Source organism: Patagioenas fasciata, chromosome 32, assembly GCF_037038585.1.
Source record: "Patagioenas fasciata isolate bPatFas1 chromosome 32, bPatFas1.hap1, whole genome shotgun sequence".
Classification (NCBI taxonomy): domain Eukaryota; kingdom Metazoa; phylum Chordata; class Aves; order Columbiformes; family Columbidae; genus Patagioenas; species Patagioenas fasciata.
The window spans coordinates 2,375,730-2,394,789 of NC_092551.1; the positions used below are offsets into that span (position 1 = coordinate 2,375,730).

Genomic DNA, 19,060 nt, shown 5'->3' on the forward strand with positions numbered 1-19,060 from the left:
TGTCCCCCCATTGTCCTCCCACTGTCCCGCCATCCCATTGTCCCCACATGCCCCCACTGTCCCCATTGTCCCCATACCGTGAAGAAGAACCCCATGCTGCTCCGCGTGTCTCTGCCGCCCCCCCCTTGCGTGGGGGACCCCTCCAGCGAGTCCCCCAGCCCTTCCTCCTCCTCCTCCTCCTCCTCCTCGTCCTCGTCCCCGTGTGTCACCGTCACCTCCCGCCGCTCCCCGGGGGACGACGCGTCGCTGGTGCCATCGCCGGACACGCGCGGGGTCCCCATGGGGCGCGGGGCGTCCACCACCCCCCCGCTCCCCAACTCGGGGGGCTCAGGCGAGTCAGGGGGCGGCGGTTTGGCCACCACCGCCCCCGCTCTGTTGTCACCATCCCCACTGTCCCCATTGTCCCCAATGTCATCATCGAAGTGGATGGAGCAGCGCGTCTGCACGGGGACGCTGCTGGGGGAGAAGCGGCGCAGGTGGGGCAGCGTATCCACGTCGTGGGGGGGGGTCAGCACCCGATTTAAGGGGGGCAGCTTCAATTCAACGGGGCGCGCCCGCCGGGGGCTGCGTGGGGCCGGCGGGGGGGGCGGCGTTTTGCGTGGGGTCGTCCCCCCCGCTTTACGCGCCGGTGAGGGCGACCCCGGCGTTTTGGTAGCGGCGGGGGTCCCCCCTTTCGGCGGCGGTGGTACAGTCCCTCCTTGAGACTTCGCCACCGGGATGATCCACGCGTGGCCGGGGGGGTCGCGAAGCAACCGCTGCTGTTGGCGACTCAACCGCTCCATGTCCGACTGTAGCGAGTCAAGCGCCGAGCTCAATTTGGCAACAGCCGCTTCGTACCGAGGCGTCGGCACCGCCGGGGGGGCGAATGTCACTTGTTTCTTATCCTTGGAAGCTTCGCCCCCCCCCGCGTCGTCCTCATGGTCTCCCCCGTGCAGCTGAAGGAAGGCGCTGCGGCCCAGGCGCTGCCGGTGCTTGGCGAAAATGGCCTCGATGCGGCGCTTCTGGGCCTCGATGGCGCGGCGTTTCTCCTCCAAACGGGCCCCCAGTTGGCTCATCTCGGCGCTCAGGCCTTCAGGGGGACCCCCCGCGATGTTCTGGGGGGGGTAAGTTTGGGGGGACCCCCCGCTTAAAGCGGGGACACCCCCTATAGGGGTGACAGTAATGGCGGCCTCCTCCAGTTTCTTCTTGCGCTCGGCGAAATTGGTCATGGTGCGGGATGGGGGGGGGGCGGATATGGGGGTTTTGGGGGGGTCTGGGGGGTTTTGGGGGTCGGGGGTATCAATGAGGGGGTCGCTGCTATCGGGGGGGGGGTCCCCGATGTCGTTGGGGGGGTCTGGGGAGTGCAGGTAAAAGGCGTCGGGGGCCCCGTCGGGGAGGAGGCGCTCGGAGCTGTGGATGATCTGAAGCGCTTCCTCGATACTGGGGGGCGGCTCCGGGGGGCTGGGGGGGAACTTGTGGGGCAGCTTGTGGGGCAGGGAGTGGTGGCGGGGGTGGGGAGCGGCCAGGCTGTCGCTGCTGGCCGAGCGGGGTAAGGGGTCGCGGGACCCCCCCGAAATCAAGGGGTTCTTGCCCATGACGATGTCGACGTCGCTGTCCAGGCCGAAGGGGATGCTGAAGGACACGGCTTGGGACAGGGGGTGGCTGTGGGGCAGGGGGGGGTTATGGGGCTGCCCCACATCTTCCCCCCACCACACAAAACAGCCCCATGGTAATGGCTTTGCCCCCCCCCTCCCCGTATCCTGGTTTTGGGAGCTGTACCCACAGTTCTGCCCCATAGCACCCCAAATCTGACCCATGGCATCCAGACCCCCCACCCACCGGGACCCCCATATCTGCCCCCCCGCACCCTCAGACCCACATATCTGACCCCCCCAGAACTCCAGACCCCTGCACCCACTGGGATCCCCATATCTGCCCCTCCAGACCCCCAAGACCCCCATATCTGACCCCAGCACCCTCAGACCCCCATATCTGCCCCCCAGCACCTTCAAACCCCCATATCTGCCCCCCCCCAGACCTCCAGAATCCCCAAGCCCCCAGAACCCCAATATCTGCCCCCCTCCAGACCTCCAGACCCCCATATCTGCCCCCCAGCACCCTCAGACCCACATATCTGCCCCCTCCAGACCCCCCCACCCCCCGGGACCCCCATATCTGCCCCCCAAGCACACTCAGACCCACATATCTGCCTCCCAGACCCCCTCAGCTGCTGGGACCCCAATATCTGCCCCCCCCCAGACCTCCAGACACCCCCCACCCCCCGGGACCCCCATATCTGCCCCCCCAGACCTCCAGACCCCCCACCCCCTGGGACCCCCATATCTGCCCCCCAGCACCCTCAGACCCACATACTTGCCTCCCCTGATCTCCAGACCCCCCCCAGCCCCCCATATCTGCCCCCCAACCACCCTCAGACCCCCAGATCTGCCCCCCTCACCTGAGCGGTTTCTTGCTCCAGCCTTTGGTGAAGCTGTCGCCGTGGGGCAGGGATGGGGAGTGGGGCAGGGTGCCTGGGGGGGGCACAGGGTCACCCCATAAACCCCCCAAGACCCCCCAGTGCCCCCCTCCCCCAAACCCAGTGCCCCCCAAACCCCAATGACCGTCTAGAGCCACCCAGGGTCCCCCCAAACCCCAATGATGCCCCCAGGGTCCTCCCAGTGCCCCCCCAAACCAAATTACCCCCCACCCCAGGGTCTCCCCAAACCACCTGAGACCAAAGACCCCCCAGTACTCCCCAAACCAAACCCAGTGACCCCCCCAACCCCAATGACCCCCCAGTGCCCCCCAAACTCAGTGACCCCCAAACCCCAACAACCCCCCAGTGCCCCCCCAAACCCAGTGCCCCCTCAAACCCCAATGACTCCCCAGGGTCCCCCCAGTACCCCCCCCCAAAGCAAATGACCCCCCCAGAGACCCCAAAACCCAATGACTCCCTAGAGCCCCACAAGTGCCCCCCCATATCAAATGACCCCCCCCAGGGTTCCCCCCAAACCCCCTGAGACCAAAGACCCCCCCCAGTGCCCCCCCAAACCAAATGACCCCCTAAACCCCAATGACCCCCCCCAAACCCAGTGACATCCCAAACCCCAATGACCCCCTAAATCCCAATGACCCCCCAGTGCCCCCCCAAACCCCAATGACCCCCTAGAGCCCCCCAAGTGCCCCCCCAAACCTAATGACCCTCCAAACCCCAATGCCCCCCCAACCCCAGTGACCCCCAAACCAAATGACCCCCCAAACCCCAATGCCCCCCCATTGTTTGGGGGGGGGGCTCTCACCTGTGCTCCCCCGCAGTGAGGGGGGGCTCTGTGCCCCCCCGGCCAGCAGGGGGTGCCGGAAGTTGAAGCCAGGGGAGCTGGGGGGGCACAGGGGGGGTCAATGGGGGAGGGTGTCAATGGGGGGGGGGTCAGGGGGGTCCCTGCCCCCCCAAACCCCCCCCGCCCCCCGAACTCACCTGCTCTTGGGGGTCGGGGAGTCACTGGTAGCTGGAGACTCTGAGGGGGGGGGACACACATTGGAGGGTGACCCCCCCCCAATTTGGGGTCCCAGTGACCCCCTAGTTCCAACCTGGGCTGCCCAGTAACCCCCCCCACTTATAGTGGGGATCTCAGTGCCCTCCCCCCAGATCAGAACCCCCCCAGTGACCCCCATCCCAGTGCTCCCAGTACCCTCCATCCCAGTGCTCCCAGTGCACCATCCCAGTGCTCCCAGTGCCCCCTGATCCCAGTGCTCCCAGTGCCCCCCATCCCAGTGCCCCCAGTGCCCCATCCCACTGCCCCCACTGCCCCCAGTGCTCCCAGTGCCCCCTCATCCCAATGCTCCCAGTGCCCCCCCATTCCAGTGCCCCCAGCACCGCATTCCACTGCTCCCAGTGCTCCCAGTGCCGCCATCCCAGTGCCCCCAGTGCCCCATCCCAATGCTCCCAGTGCCCCCAACCCAGTGCTCCCATCCCAGTGCTCCCAGTGCACCCAACCCAGTGCTCCCAGCTCCCCCATCCCAGTGCTCCCAGTGACCCATCCCAGTTCTCCCAGTGCTCCCAGTGCCCCCCCATCCCGGTGCTCCCAGTGCTCCCATTGTTCCCAGTGTCCCATCCCAGTGCCCCATCCCAATTCTCCCAGTGCCCGCTCCCAGTGCCACCATCACAGTGCTCCCAGTGCCCCCCCAACCCAGTGCTCCCAGTGCCCCATCCCAGTGCTCCCAGTGCCACCATCCCAGTGCCCCCAGTTCCCCCATTCCAGTTCTCCCAGTGCCCCCCAATCCCAACGCTCCCAGTGCCCCCAACTCAGTGCTCCCAGTTCACCCCTCCCAGTGCTCCCAGTGCCCCATCCCAGTTCTCTCAGTGCTCCCATTGTTCCCAGTGCCCCATCCCAATTCTCCCAGTGTCCCCATTCCAGTGCTCCCAGTGCCCCCCCATCCCAGTGCTCCCACAACCCAGTGCTCCCAGTGCCCCATCCCAGTGACCCCAGTGCCCCATCCCAGTGCTCCCAGTGCCCCATCCCAGTGACCCCAGTGCCACCATCCCAATGTTCCCAGTGTCCCCCCAACCCAGTGCTCCCAGTGCCTCCTCCCAGTGCTCCCAGTGCCCCATCCCAGTGCTCCCAGTGCCCCATCCCAGTGACCCCAGTGCCACCATCCCAGTGCTCCCAGTGTCCCCCCAACCCAGTGCTCCCAGTGCCCCATCCCAGTGACCCCAGTGCCACCATCCCAGTGCTCCCAGTGTCCCCCCAACCCAGTGCTCCCAGTGCCCCATCCCAGCAACCCCAGTGCCTCATCCCAGTGCTCCCAGTGTCCCTCCAACCCAGTGCTCCCAGTGCCCCATCCCAGTGACCCCAGTGCCCCATCCCAGTGCTCCCAGTGCCCCATCCCAGCGACCCCAGTGCCTCATCCCAGTGCTCCCAGTGTCCCCACAAGCGAGTGCTCCCAGTGCCCCATCCCAGTGACCCCAGTGACCCATCCCAGTGCTCCCAGTGCCCCATCCCAGTGACTCCAGTGCCACCATCCCAGTGCTCCCAGTGCCCCATCCCAGTGCTCCCAGTGCCCCCCCTGTACCTGAGCCCCCTCCCTGGCGGGGCCGCACGAACGGGGGTCTCAGCACCTCAAAGCACAGGAACAGCTCGGCCAGGAATGCGCCCACGTTCAGCTGGACATGGGGACATCGGGGTCACCAGGGGATCCCCAGGGTCACCCTGTGTCCCCAAGGTCACCTCAGGGTCACCACATGGTCACCAGAGTCACCCCACATCCCAGTGTCACCACAGAGTCACCAGGGTGTCACCAGGGCCTCTCCATGTTCCCATTGTCACCTCAGGGTCACCAAAGGGTCACCAGGGCCACCTCATGTCCCCAAGGTCACCAGGGGTCACCAAAGTCACCCCATGTCCTCAGTGTCACCCCAAGGTCACCAGGGGGTCACCAGGGCCACCCCATGTCCTTAAGGTCACCACGGGGTCACCAGAGTCAACCCATGTCACCAGGGTCACCCCAGTGTCACCAGGGCCACCTCATGTCCCCAAGGTCACTGGGGGTCACCACAGTCACCCCATGTCCCCAGGGTCACCACAGGGTCACCAGGGTCACCCCACGTCCCCAGTGTCACTGGGCAGTCACCAGGGCCACCTCATGTCCCCAAGGTCACCAGGGGTCACCAAAGTCACCCCATGTCCTCAGTGTCACCCCAAGGTCACCAGGGGGTCACCAGGGCCACCCCATGTCCTTAAGGTCACCACGGGGTCACCAGAGTCAACCCATGTCACCAGGGTCACCCCAGTGTCACCAGGGCCACCTCATGTCCCCAAGGTCACTGGGGGTCACCACAGTCACCCCATGTCCCCAGGGTCACCACGGGGTCACCAGGGTCACCCCACGTCCCCAGTGTCACTGGGCAGTCACCAGGGCCACCTCATGTCCCCAAGGTCACCAGGGGGTCACCAGAGTCACCCCATGTCCCCAGTGTCACCACAGGGTCACCAGGGTCGCCCCACGTCCCAAGGGTCACCCCATGTCCCCAGTCTCTCCCCATGACCCCTCTGTGTCACCCCATGTCCCCAGTGTCCCCCATGTCCCCACTGTGTCCCTCATGTCCCCAGGGTCACCCAGTGTCACCCCCATGTCCCCAAGGTCCCCCTCATGTCCCCAGTGTGACCTTATATCCCCTGCGTCCCCCCATGTCCCCAGTGTCACCCCAGTGTCGCCAGTGTCCCATGTCCCAATGTCCCCCCATGTCCCCAGTGTGACATTATGACCCCAGTGTCCCCCATGTCCCCAGAGCCACCCCATGTCCCCAGGGTCACCATGGGGTCACCAGGGTCACCCCATGTCCTCAGTGTCCCCCCACATCTCCACTGTCACCTCGTGTCCCCCAGTGCCCTGCACTGTCCCCATCCCCCCATGTCACTGTGTCCCCCATCCCCCCATGTCCCCCATTCTCCCCCCATGTCCCCATTCCCTCTCATCCCCCAATGTCCCCCATTCCCCCCCGCCATGACCCCATTCCCTCTCATCCCCCCATGTCCCCCAATGTCCCCCTTCCCCCCCACCATGTCCCCATTCCCTCTCACCCCCCCATGTCCCTCAATGTCCTCCCATGTCCCCATTCCCTCTCATCCCCGCCGTGTCCCCCAATGTCCCCCCCAGTGTCCCCAGACCCGGTACCTTTAGGGCGGGTGGCATGTAGAGCAGGTCCTCCAACGCCAGGGGGCAGCGCGTCCCCAGGTGCCGCTGCCCGAACTCCCGCACCAGCCCCAGGTTGTGTAGCCGCTGGGCCAGCGACAGCGGCTCCGACAGCGCCACCTCTGGCCGGGAGGACCACGGGGGATACAGGGGACAAGAGTGGGACACAGGGGACACGGAGGAGACACGGGGGGGACATGGGGGTCACGGTCACCCCACAGCACCCCCAGGGAGAGGGACCCCCCCCAGAATAACCCCCCAAAAGAGACCCCCACCTCCCAAAAACACCCACTATGATTGTGCCCCCCCTCCCCTCTCTGGGACCTCCAACCAGCCCCACTCTGTGCCCCCCACCCCCTAAACCCCTATGTGCCCCCCCCAGAACCCCCCCACCCCATAAACCCCCATGTGCCCCCCCACCCCATTAACCCCTATGTGCCCCCCACCCCGTAAGCCCCCATGTGCCTCCCACCCCATAACCTATGTGACCCCCCAGAACCCCCCCCACCCCATAAACCCCGTGTGTCCCCCCCCAATCCCATAGTCCCCATACCCCCCGTGACCACTCCCAGTCCCATGTGTCCCCTCCATATGCCCCCCCCACAACCCCATGTGCCCCATCTCCCCATAACCCCCCAATGTGCCCCTCCTCACCCCATGTGCTCCCCCATAACTCCTCACAGCCCGCCCCATAATCCCATGTGCCCCCTATAGACCCCATGTGACCCCCATAAACCCCCATGTTCCCCCCCCCCCATGTCCCCCATATGCCCCCTATAGACCCCCATGTGCCCCTCCCATAAAACCCCACGTTTCCCCCCATGTGCCCCCCCATAGAGCCCCATGACCCCCCATCTGTCCCCCCATAGACCCCCATGTGCCCCCTCATAATGCCCCATGTGCCCCCCGATAGACCCCCCCATGTGCCCCCCCCATAGACCCCAGTGTGCCCCCCATAGACCCCCATGTGCCCCCCTGACCCCATGTGCCCCACCATAGACCCCCATGTGCCCCCCCCATAGACCCCAGTGTGCCCCCCATAGACCCCCATGTGCCCCCCTCACCCCATGTGCCCCACCATAGACCCCCATGTGCCCCCCCCATAGACCCCAGTGTGCCCCCCATAGACCCCCACGTGCCCCCCCTCAACCCATGTGCCCCCCTGATAGACCCCCATGTGCCCCCCCCATAGACCCCAGTGTGCCCCCATAGACCCCCATGTGCCCCCCCTCACCCCATGTGCCCCACCATAGACCCCCATGTGCCCCCCCTCACCCCATGTGCCCCACCATAGACCCCCATGTGCCCCCCCTCACCCCATGTGCCTCCCTGATAGACCCCCATGTGCACCCCCCCCATAGACCCCAGTGTGCCCCCCATAGACCCCCATGTGCCCCCCTCACCCCATGTGCCTCACCATAGACCCCCATGTGCCCCCCCCATAGACCTCAGTGTGCCCCCCATAGACCCCCACGTGCCCCCCCTCACCCCATGTGCCCCCCCCAAAGACCCCCATGTGCCTCCCCTCACCCTATGTGCCCCCCATAACCCCCCCTTGTGCTCCACATGTGCCCCCCATAGACCCCCATGCCCCCCCCATCCCCCATAACCCCCCATGTGTCCCCCATAGACCCCCATGCCCGCCCCCATGTGCCCCCCATAGACCCCCCATGTCCCCCCCCCCCGCACCCTCGATCCTCAGGGCCTGGGGGCAGTAATAGTGGATGGCGGCTGCCAGGGCCCCCCCGCTGGCCAAATCCTGCAGCGCCAGCACGGGGGGGGGGCCAGGGGGGGCTCGGGGGGGGGCCGCGTCCTTCCGGTACCGGATCTGGGGGGGCACGGGGGGGTCAGCACCAGCCGGGACCCTCAAAACCCCCCCCAAAACCCCCCAAATGGTTACATGCGGGTGAGGGGGGGGCACCCCCATAATGTGGGGTGGGCATGCAAATGGAGAGGGGGGGACAGATGCTCCTGCAGCCCCCCCCCAATATTATCCCCCCCACCCCTCATACCCCCCCCTCAATATAATGGGTCCCCAAGGGGGGGGCACTGGAAACATAATGGGGGGGCACAGATGTCAGTTCTCCCCCCCCAAATGTAGCACCCAATGAAACGGGGGGGGTACAAGATGATTTCCCCCCCCATAAGTCAGGGTGCTCATGCACCCCAATATAACGGGGGCACAGGGTGCCCCCCCCCCCAAAATAAATGGGTGCCCAAGCGACTGGGGGGGCACCCCAAATTAACCCGGGGGGGGCACAGGGGGTGTCCTTATATATGATGGGGGGGGCACCAATATCTCCCCCCCCCCCATTAAATCTGGAGGGAGACTCAAGGGGGGTCCCTATATATGATGGGGGGGGGCACGAATATCCCCCCCCCCCCCCAATAAACCACCCCTAGGGGGCCTATTTGGTGTGTGTGTGTGTCTCATTTTATTTGGGGGGGGTATTTGATGCCCCCCCCCAATTTATTTTGGGGGGGTCTACTTGGTCCTCCTCATTTATTTGGGGGGGGGGGGGAGGTGTCTATTTGGTGTCCCCCCCCATTTATTTTCCAGGTGGTATCTACTTGCTGCCCACTCCAATTTACTTTGGAGCATCCCACATTTATTTTGGGGGGGGGGAGTTGCTTATTTGGTGCCCCATTTATTTATTTTTGGGGGGGTGCATTTATTTTCGGGGGGGTGTAATTTACTGCCCCCCTCAATTTACTGCAGGGCTCTATTTCCTTTGGGGGGGGGTCCCACATTAATTTGGGGGTTCATTTGGTGCCCCCATTTATTTTCCAGTTGGTATCTACTTGCTGCCCCATCCAATTTACAATGGAGCATCCCACATTAATTTTAGGGGGGGGTGGCTTATTTGGTGCCCAATTATTCATTGGGGGGGGGGTGTGCATTTATTTTCGGGGGGGGTGTCATTTACTGCCCCCGCCCAATTTACTGTAGGGCTCTATTTCCTTTGGGGGGGTCCCACATTAATTTGGGGGTGTTATTTGGTGCCCCCCGTTTATTTTCCAGTTGGTATCTACTTGCTGCCCCATCCAATTTACTTTGGAGCATCCCACATTTATTTGGGGGGGGAGTTGCTTGGTGCCCCATTTATATATTGGGGGGGGGGGGCGCATGTATTTTTGGGGGGTGTCAATTACTAACCCCCCAATTTATTGCAGGGCTCTATTTCCTTTGGGGGATGGTCCCACCTTTATTTGGGGGGGTCATTTGGTGCCCCCATTTATTTTCCAGTTGGTATCTACTTGCTGCCCCATCCAATTTACTTTGGAGCATCCCACATTAATTTTAGAGGGGGGTGGCTTATTTGGTGCCCCATTTATTTATTTGGGGGGGGGAGTGTCAATTACTACCCCCCCAATTTACTGCAGGGCTCTATTTCCTTTGGGGGGGGGGTCCCACATTAATTTGGGGGCGTTATTTGCTGCCCCCCATTTATTTTCCAGTTGGTATCTACTTGCTGCCCCATCCAATTTACTTTGGAGCATCCCACATTAATTTTAGAGGGGGGTGGCTTATTTGGTGCCCCATTTATTTATTTGGGGGGGGGAGTGTCAATTACTACCCCCACAATTTACTGCAGGGCTCTATTTCCTTTGGGGGGGGGGTCTCACATTAATTTGGGGGCGTTATGTGCTGCCCCCCATTTATTTTCCAGTTGGTATCTACTTGCTGCCCCATCCAATTTACTTTGGAGCATCCCACATTAATTTTAGGGGGGGGTGGCTTATTTGGTGCTCCATTTATTTATTTGGGGGGGGGTGTCAATTACTGCCCCCCCAATTTACTGCAGGGCTCTATTTCCTTTGGGGGGGGTCCCACATTAATTTGGGGGCGTTATTTGCTGCCCCCCATTTATTTTCCAGTTGGTATCTACTTGCTGCCCCATCCAATTTACTTTGGAGCATCCCACATTAATTTTAGGGGGGGGTAGCTTATTTGGTGCCCCATTTATTTATTTGGGGGGGGGGGTCAATTACTGCCCCCCCAATTTACTGCAGGGCTCTATTTCCTTTGGGGGGGGTCCCACATTAATTTGGGGGCGTTATTTGGTGCCCCCCCTTTATTTTCCAGTTGGTATCTACTTGCTGCCCCATCCAATTTACTTTGGAGCATCCCACATTAATTTTAGGGGGGGGTGGCTTATTTGGTGCCCAATTATTCATTTGGGGGAGGGTGTGCATTTATTTTCGGGGGGGGTGTCATTTACTGCCCCCCCCCAATTTATTGCAGGGCTCTATTTCCTTTGGGGTGGGGTCTCACCTTTATTTGGGGGGGTCATTTGGTGCCCCCCATTTATTTTCCAGTTGGTATCTACTTGCTGCCCCATCCAATTTACTTTGGAGCATCCCACATTAATTTTAGGGGGGGGTGGCTTATTTGGTGCCCCATTTATTTATTTGGGGGGGGGGGGTGTCAACTACTACCCCCCCCAATTTACTGCAGGTCTCTATTTCCTTTGGGGGGGGTCCCACATTAATTTGGGGGCGTTATTTGGTGCCCCCATTTATTTTCCAGTTGGTATCTACTTGCTGCCCCATCCAATTTACTTTGGAGCATCCCACATTAATTTTAGGGGGGGGTGGCTTATTTGGTGCCCCATTTATTTATTTAGAAGGGGGTCCCATTTATTTTGGGGGGGTGTCAATGACCCAATTCAACCCGGGGTGGGTGGGGGAGGCACCAATATCCCCCCCCCCAAATAAACCACCCCTCTTTTTTTTTTTCGGGGGGGGGTCCCTGGGGTTTGGGGGTGTCAGGGTGGGGGGGTCAGTGGGTGCCCCCCCCCCCCCCCGCGGGGGGGTCCATACGTTACCACGGGTGGTTTATTCCCCGACTCCTTCAAGCAGAAGGCGATGGCGTGCTGCGGCAGAGAGAGCGTCAGCGGGGGGGGGCACGGGGGGGGCACCGCCGGGACCCCCCCCCGGGGCAACATGCGGGGGAAACCAAAGTGGGGGGGGGGGCAATATTTTATTTAATTATTTTATTAATTCACACACACACCCCCCCCCGAATATAATTTAATTCAGGGGGACCCTACTTTGTGCCCCCCCCCTCAATTTATTGGGGGGGGGGGGTTATATGGTGCCCCCCCCCCATTTATTTAGAGGACGTTTCTACTTGGTCCCACTCATTTATTTTTCGAGGGGGGGGGTCTATTTGGTGCCCCCCCCAATTTATTTTTGGGGGGGTATTTAGTGCCCCCCAATTTATTTTGGGGGGGGTGTATGGTGCCCCATAGATTTATTTAGTGGGCCCCCCCAATTTATTATTGGGGGGGGGTATTCAGTGCCCCTCCCCCCCCCCCAATTTATATTTGGGGGGGTATTGGATACCCCCCCAATTTATTTTTGGGGGGGTTATTTGGTGCCCCCCCCATTTAATTTTGGGGTGTATTTAGTGCCCCCCCCCAGTTTATTGGGGGGGTTATTTGGTGCCCCCCCATTTATTTTGGGGGGGGGGTCTATATGGTGCCCCCCCATTTATTTCCCAGGTGGTATCTCCTTCCTTCCCCCCCCCAATTTCATTCAGGGGGGGGTCCCACATTTATTCGGGGGGGGTCATTTGTTTTATTTTGGGGGGGGGTCTACTCAGTGCCCCCCCCCATTTATTTTGGGGGGGGTCATTTGGTGCCCCCCCCAATTTATTGCAGTGCCCTATTTCCTTTCTCATTTATTTTGGGGGGGTGGGGCATTTGGGCCCCCCTAATTTCTTTTATGGGGGGGGCTCTATTGGATGCCCCCATTATTTATGGGGGGGGTCGGGTCCATTTTATGCCCCCCCCTTACTTTGGGGGGGGTCCCATGTGTCCCCCCCATTTCATGCCCCCCCATTTCGTGCCCCCCCCCCCCCATGCAATTTCATGCCCCCCCCCCCATTCGACGCAGATGAGACAGAAAAGGGGGGGGATAAGGATGCTGGGGGTGCCCCCCCCAATTTGGGGGGGCTCGACCCCCCCATACCCACATTTATTACTTGGAGGGGGGGGGTGTTTGATGCCCCCCCAATTTATTCTTGGGGGGGTTATGGTGTCCCCCCCAAATTTATTGGGGGAGTTATTTAGTGCCCCCCCCCGATTTAGTTTGGTGCCCCCCCCCCCAATTTATTGGGGGGGGGGGTGTCTTTGTTGCCCCCCCCCCAATTTATTTTGGGGTGTCATATGATGCGCCCCTCAATCTATTTGGGGGGGGGGGAGTCTACAAGCAATACCCCCCCCCCCCCCATAAATTTGAAGGGGGGGGTCCCCACCATCACTCCCCCCCCCCCCTTTTGTTTTGGGGGGGTGCCCATTTTTGGGGGGGACCCTTTTTTGGGGGGTCCCATTTTGGGGGGGCATTCTGGGGGGGGGCATTTTGAGAGGGGTCCCCATTTTGGGGGGGGTCCCCTTTTTTGGGGGGGTCCCCATTTTTTGGGGGGGGGGTCCCCATTTTTTGGGGGGGTGGGCAGCACCCAGCATCCTTCATCCTGAAATAGGAGGTTGGGGGGGGGACCATGCTTAGCAAGCTGGGGGGGGCACAAGCAGCACCCCAAGAATTCAGGGGGGGGTCAAGCAGGGAGGGGAGAGTTTTGGGGTGCAGGGGGTTAAGATGGGGGGGGGGGGGTCACATTAATTTGGGGGGGGGGTAAAGAAAAGCGCCCACTTACAGGAACCAACTTCCAGTACCAGCGGGTGGGACACTGAGCAGGAAACAGAAGACGCGGATCAGAGGAAAAGGGGGGGCCCCAAAAAGAGGGGGGGGTCCCCAAAACCATGGGGGGGTCCCCAAAATATGGGGAGGTCCCCAAAACCATGGGGGGCGTCCCCAATATATGGGGGGGTCCCCAAGAGCAGAGGGTGAAGCAGAAAGATGGGGGGGGGGGTAAAGGTGAAGCTGCAGCAACTTGGGGGGTCCCCAAATGATCCCCCCAAAATGACCCCCCCCCCAAATTAATGAGTCCCACTAATTAAGGAGCCCCCCCCCAAAATTAATGAGGCCCCCACCATGGGGTCCCCAAGATAAGGGGGAGTTTCCCAAAACCATGGGGGGGTCCCCAAAACCATGGAGGGGTCCCCAATATATGGTGGGGGGTGGTCCCCAAGATATGGGGGGGTACCCAAAACCATGGGGGGATCCTCAAAACCATGGGGGGGTGCCCAAGATGGGGGGGGGTCCCCAAAACCATGGGGGGGTCCCCAAAACAATGGGGGGCATGGTCCCCAAGATATGGGGGGGGTACCCAAAACCATGGGGGGATCCTCAAGATATGGGAGGGGTCCCCAAAACCATTGGGCGCCCTGGAGATGTGGGGGGGTTCCCAACACTATGGGTGGGGGGGGTACACAATATATGGGGGGGTCCCCAAAAGCATGGAGGGGGTCCCCGAGATATTGGGGGGGTCCCCAAAACCATTGGGGGGTCCCCAATATATGGGGGGGTCCCCAAGAGCAGAGGGTGAAGCAGAAAGATGGGGGGGGTAAAGGTGAAGCTGCAGCAACTTGGGGGGTCCCCAAATGATCCCCCCAAAATGACCCCCCCCCCCAAATTAATGAGTCCCACAAATTAAGGAGCCCCCCCCCAAATTAATGAGGCCCCCACCATGGGGTCCTCAAGATAAGGGGGAGTTTCCCAAAACCATGGGGGGGTCCCCAAAACCATGGAGGGGTCCCCAATATATGGGGGGGGGGGTGGTCCCCAAGATATGGGGGGGTACCCAAAACCATGGGGGGATCCTCAAAACCACGGGGGGGTGCCCAAGATGGGGGGGGGGTCCCCAAAACCATGGAGGGGTCCCCAATATATGGGGGGGGGGGTCGCCAAAACAATGGGGGTGGTCCCCAAAACCATGGGGGGGTCCCCAAAACAATGGGGGGCGTGGTCCCCAAGATATGGGGGGGGTACCCGAAACCATGGGGGGATCCTCAAGATATGGGAGGGGTCCCCAAAACCATTGGGCGCCCTGGAGATGTGGGGGGGTTCCCAACACTATGGGTGGGGGGGGTACACAATATATGGGGGGGTCCCCAAAACCATGGAGGGGGTCCCCGAGATATTGGGGGGGTCCCCAAAACCATTGGGGGGTCCCCAATATATGGGGGGGTCCCCAAGAGCAGAGGGTGAAGCAGAAAGATGGGGGGGGTAAAGGTGAAGCTGCAGCAACTTGGGGGGTCCCCAAATGATCCCCCCAAAATGAACCCCCCCCCAAATTAATGAGTCCCACAAATTAAGGAGCCCCCCCCCCCCAAATTAATGAGGCCCCCACCATGGGGTCCCCAAGATAAGGGGGAGTTTCCCAAAACCATGGGGGGGTCCCCAAAAACATGGGGGGGTCCCCAAGATGGGGGGGGTCCCCAAAACCATGAGGGGTCCCCAAAATATGGGGGGGTGTCCCCAAGATCCATTGGGGGGGGGTCCCAAAAACCATGGGGTGGGGGGGGTCCTCAAAACCATGAGGGGGTCCTCAAACTATGGGGGGGATCCCCAAAACTACGGGGGGGGTCAACAAGATATGAGGGGTCCCCAAAACCATGGGGGGGTCCCCAATATATGAGGGGGGTCCCTAAAACCATGGGGGGATCCCCAAAACCATGGGGGGGGTCCTCAAGATATGGGGGGGTCCCCAAAATATGGGGGCTCCCCAAGATCCATGGAGGGGTTCCCAAAACCATGGGGGGGTCCCAAAAACCATGCAGGGGTCCCCAATATATGGAGGGGTCCCTAAAACCATGGGGGAATCCCCAAAACCATGGGGGGGTCCCCAGAACCGTGGGGGGGGCTCCCAAGAGCAGGGGGTGAAGCAGAAAGATGGGGGGGGGGGGGGGTAAAGGTGAAGCTGCAGCAACTCGGGGGGGGGGGGGGGGGGTCCCCAAATGCTCCCCCACTAAATCATGAGCGACGCACTTAATGAATTAACGACCCCCCCAATTAAGTACCCCCCCCCCCCAATTAATAACCCCCCCATGGTGCTGAACCTTGTGCGCGCAGGCGGGGGGGGCGGCGGGTCCATCGGGGTGGGGGGTCCCCTCTATTTCGGTGCTTTCCTGCAGTTTGCGGTTGACCTGCAGGAAAATAGGGGGGGGGGGTTAGGGAATATTGGGGTACCCCCCCCCAAAATAATACCCCCCCCCTCATGTATTTCTTACCGTGTCCAACCAGCAAAGGATCTTCTGCTCCCAGGAGTGGGGGCCGGGGGGGGCACCCGGGGGGGGTCCCAGCCCCCGTGTGGCCTCGGTGACAAAAGCGGCCATGAGGGAGTCGATGAGGGCCAGGTGGGCACCCTGGGGGGGTTTGGGGGGTCAGGGGGGGTTTGGGGGTGTCCTGGGGGTTTGGGGGTGTCCTGGGGCACCCTGGAGGGTTTGGGGGGTCAGGGGGCGCCTGGGGGGGGGTCCCAGCCCCCGTGTGGCCTCGGTGACAAAAGCGGCCATGAGGGAGTCGATGAGCGCCAGGTGGGCACCCTGGGGGGGTTTGGGGGGTCAGGGGGGGTTTGGGGGTGTCCTGGGGCACCCTGGAGGGTTTGGGGGGTCAGGGGGCGTCTGGGGGGGGGTCCCAGCCCCCATGTGGCCTCGGTGACAAAAGCGGCCATGAGGGATTCGATGAGCGCCAGGTGGGCACCCTGGGGGGGTTTGGGGGGTCAGGGGGGGTTTGGGGGTGTCCTGGGGGTTTTGGGGTGTCCTGGGGCACCCTGGAGGGTTTGGGGGGTCAGGGGGTGCCTGGGGGGGGGTCCCAGCCCCCGTGTGGCCTCGGTGACAAAAGCGGCCATGAGGGAGTCGATGAGGGCCAGGTGGGCACCCTGGGGGGGTTTGGGGGGTCAGGGGGGGTTTGGGGGGTCAGGGGGGTTTGGGGGTGTCCTGGGGCACCCTGGAGGGTTTGGGGGGTCAGGGGGTGCCTGGGGGGGGTCCCAGCCCCCGTGTGGCCTCGGTGACAAAAGCGGCCATGAGGGAGTCGATGAGCGCCAGGTGGGCACCCTGGGGGGGTTTGGGGGGTCAGGGGGGGTTTGGGGGTGTCCTGGGGGTTTTGGGGTGTCCTGGGGCACCCTGGGGGGGTTTGGGGGGTCAGGGGGGGGGTTTGGGGGTGTCCTGGGGATTTTGGGGTGTCCTGGGGCACCCTGGAGGGTTTGGGGGGTCAGGGGGGGTTTGGGGGTGTCCTGGGGGTTTTGGGGTGTCCTGGGGCACCCTGGAGGGTTTGGGGGGTCAGGGGGGTTTGGGGGTTCAGGGGGGGTTTGGGGGTGTCCTGGGGGACCCTGGAGGGTTTGGGGGGTCAGGGGGTGCCTGGGGGGGGGGTCCCAGCCCCCATGTGGCCTCGGTGACAAAAGCGGCCATGAGGGAGTCGATGAGGGCCAGGTGGGCACCCTGGGGGGGTTTGGGGGGTCAGGGGGGGTTTTGGGGTGTCCTGTGGCACCCTGGAGGGTTTGGGGGGTCAGGGGGCACCTGGGGGGGGTCCCAGCCCCCGTGTGGCCTCGGTGACAAAAGCGGCCATGAGGGAGTCGATGAGGGCCAGGTGGGCACCCTGGGGGGGTTTGGGGGGTCAGGGGGTGTCCTGGGTGGGGTTTGGGGGTTCAGGGGGTGTCCTGGGGGGGGTTTGGGGTCTTCGGGGGGTTTCGGGGGTCAAGGGGTTTGGGGGCACCCTGGGGGGGTTTGGGGCGTTTGGGGGTTCAGGGGGTGTCCTGGCTGGGGTTTGGGGGTTTAGGGGGTGTCCGGGGGGTAGTTTGGGGGCTTGGGGGGGTTTGGGGGGTCAGGGGGTTTGGGGGCACCCTGGGGGGGTTTGGGGAGTTTGGGGGTTCAGGGGGAGCCCTGGGGGGTGGGGGGTCAGGGGTGTCCTGGGGAATTTGGGGGGTCAGGGGGTGTCCGGGAGGGGTTTGGGGGGTTCAGGGGGGGGTTTGGGGGGTCAGGGGGTGTCCTGGGGGGGTTTGGGGGTTCAGGAAGGTTTGGGGGGTCAGGAGGTGTCTGGGGGGGGTTTGGAGGTTCAGGGGGTGCCCTGGGGGGGGTTTGGGGGGTTAGGGGGTGTCCTGGGGGAGGTTTGGGGGGGTCAGGGGGTTTGGGGGCACCCTGGGGGGGTTTGGGGCATCTGGGGGTTCAGGGGGAGCCCTGGGGGCTGGGGGGTCAGGATTGTCCTGGGGAGTTTGGGGTTCAGGGGGGTGTGGGGGGTCAGGGGGTGTCCAGGGGGGTTTGGGGGGTCAGGGGGTGTCCTGTAGGGGGTGGGGGGGTCTGGGGGTTTGGGGGTCAGGGGGTGTCTGGGGGGGAGTTTGGAGGCTTGGGGGGTTTTGGGGGTTCAGGGGGGTTTGGGGGTTCAGGAGGGTGCCCTGGGGGGGTGGGGGGGACTGCGGGTTTGGGGGTCAGGGGGTGTCTGGGGGGGAGTTTGGAGGCTTGGGGGGGTCTGGGGGTTCAGGGGGTGTCCGGGAGGGGTTTGGGGGGTTCGGGGGGGTTTGGGGGATCAGGGGGTGTCCTGGGGGGGGTGGGGGGGTCTGGGGGTTTGGGGGGTCAGGGTGTGTCCAGGGAGGGGTTTGGGGGTTCAGGGGGGGTCTGGGGATTCAGGGGGGTGTCCTGGGGGGGGTGGGGGGTGTCTGGGGGTTTGGGGGGTCAGGGGGTGTCCGGGGGGGGTTGGGGGGGTTCAGGGGGGGTTTGGGGGGTCAGGGGGTGTCCGGGGGGGGGTTGGGGGGAGCACTGGGGGGGGTGGGGGATTCAGGGGGTTTGGGGGTTCAGGAAGGTTTGGGGGGTCGGGGGGTTTAGGGGGTCAGGGGATGTCCTGAGGGGGTTGGGGCTTTGGGGGTTTAGGGGGATTTAGGGGTTCAGGGGGGCTGGGGGGTCAGGGGTGCCCTGGGGGGGGTGGGGGGTTCAGGGGGTTTGGGGGTTCAGGAAGGTTTGGGGGGGTCAGGGGGTTTGGAGGTTCAAGGGGCTTGGGGGGGTCAGGGGGCACCTTGGGGTTTTGGGGGGTCAGAGGGTGTCCTGGGGGGGGTTGGGGGGGTCAGGGCATTTGGGGGCTCAGGAGGCACCCTGGGGGGTTTGGGGGTTCAAGGGGGTTTGGGGGTTCAGGGGGTGTCCTGGGGGGTTGGGGGGTCAAGGGTTATGGGGAGTTTGGGAGGATTTGGGGGTTCAGGGGGGTTTAGGGGGTGCCCTAGGGGGGTTTGGGGTTCAGGGGCTTTGGGGGGAACCCTGGGGGGTTTGGAGGTTTGGGGGTGCCCTGGAGCTCTTTGGGGTTCAGGGGACACCCTGGGGGGGTTTAGGGAGTTTGGGGAACCCGGGGGGGGTGCTTTGGGGTGTGGGTAATGGGGGGGACATGGGGGACCCCAAAAGCCGGGGGACCCCAAAAGTTGGGACACATGGGGGACCTGAAAGCCAAGAGGGGGGGGATGGGAGGAACCCCAAAAGTGGGGGACCCCAAAATGGGTGCAGTTGGGGACCCC

General features: G+C 63.0%; 1 protein-coding gene across 1 annotated transcript in view; it reads right to left on the reverse strand.

Annotated features, from left to right (window-relative positions):
* CAMSAP3 (calmodulin regulated spectrin associated protein family member 3) overlaps window positions 1-19,060 on the reverse strand; it is a 49,951-nt gene that overhangs the window by 17,973 nt on the left and 12,918 nt on the right. Inside the window, exons 3-14 of the mRNA XM_071800630.1 lie at window positions 16,539-16,625; window positions 15,804-15,947; window positions 15,633-15,719; window positions 13,328-13,360; window positions 11,499-11,546; window positions 8,359-8,497; window positions 6,652-6,791; window positions 5,050-5,140; window positions 3,455-3,494; window positions 3,279-3,355; window positions 2,438-2,510; window positions 78-1,641 (exon numbers count right to left, since the gene is read on the reverse strand). Of these exons, the coding sequence (XP_071656731.1) occupies window positions 78-1,641; window positions 2,438-2,510; window positions 3,279-3,355; window positions 3,455-3,494; window positions 5,050-5,140; window positions 6,652-6,791; window positions 8,359-8,497; window positions 11,499-11,546; window positions 13,328-13,360; window positions 15,633-15,719; window positions 15,804-15,947; window positions 16,539-16,625 (2,523 nt within the window). The remainder of the gene's footprint in view (window positions 1-77; window positions 1,642-2,437; window positions 2,511-3,278; window positions 3,356-3,454; window positions 3,495-5,049; window positions 5,141-6,651; window positions 6,792-8,358; window positions 8,498-11,498; window positions 11,547-13,327; window positions 13,361-15,632; window positions 15,720-15,803; window positions 15,948-16,538; window positions 16,626-19,060) is intronic.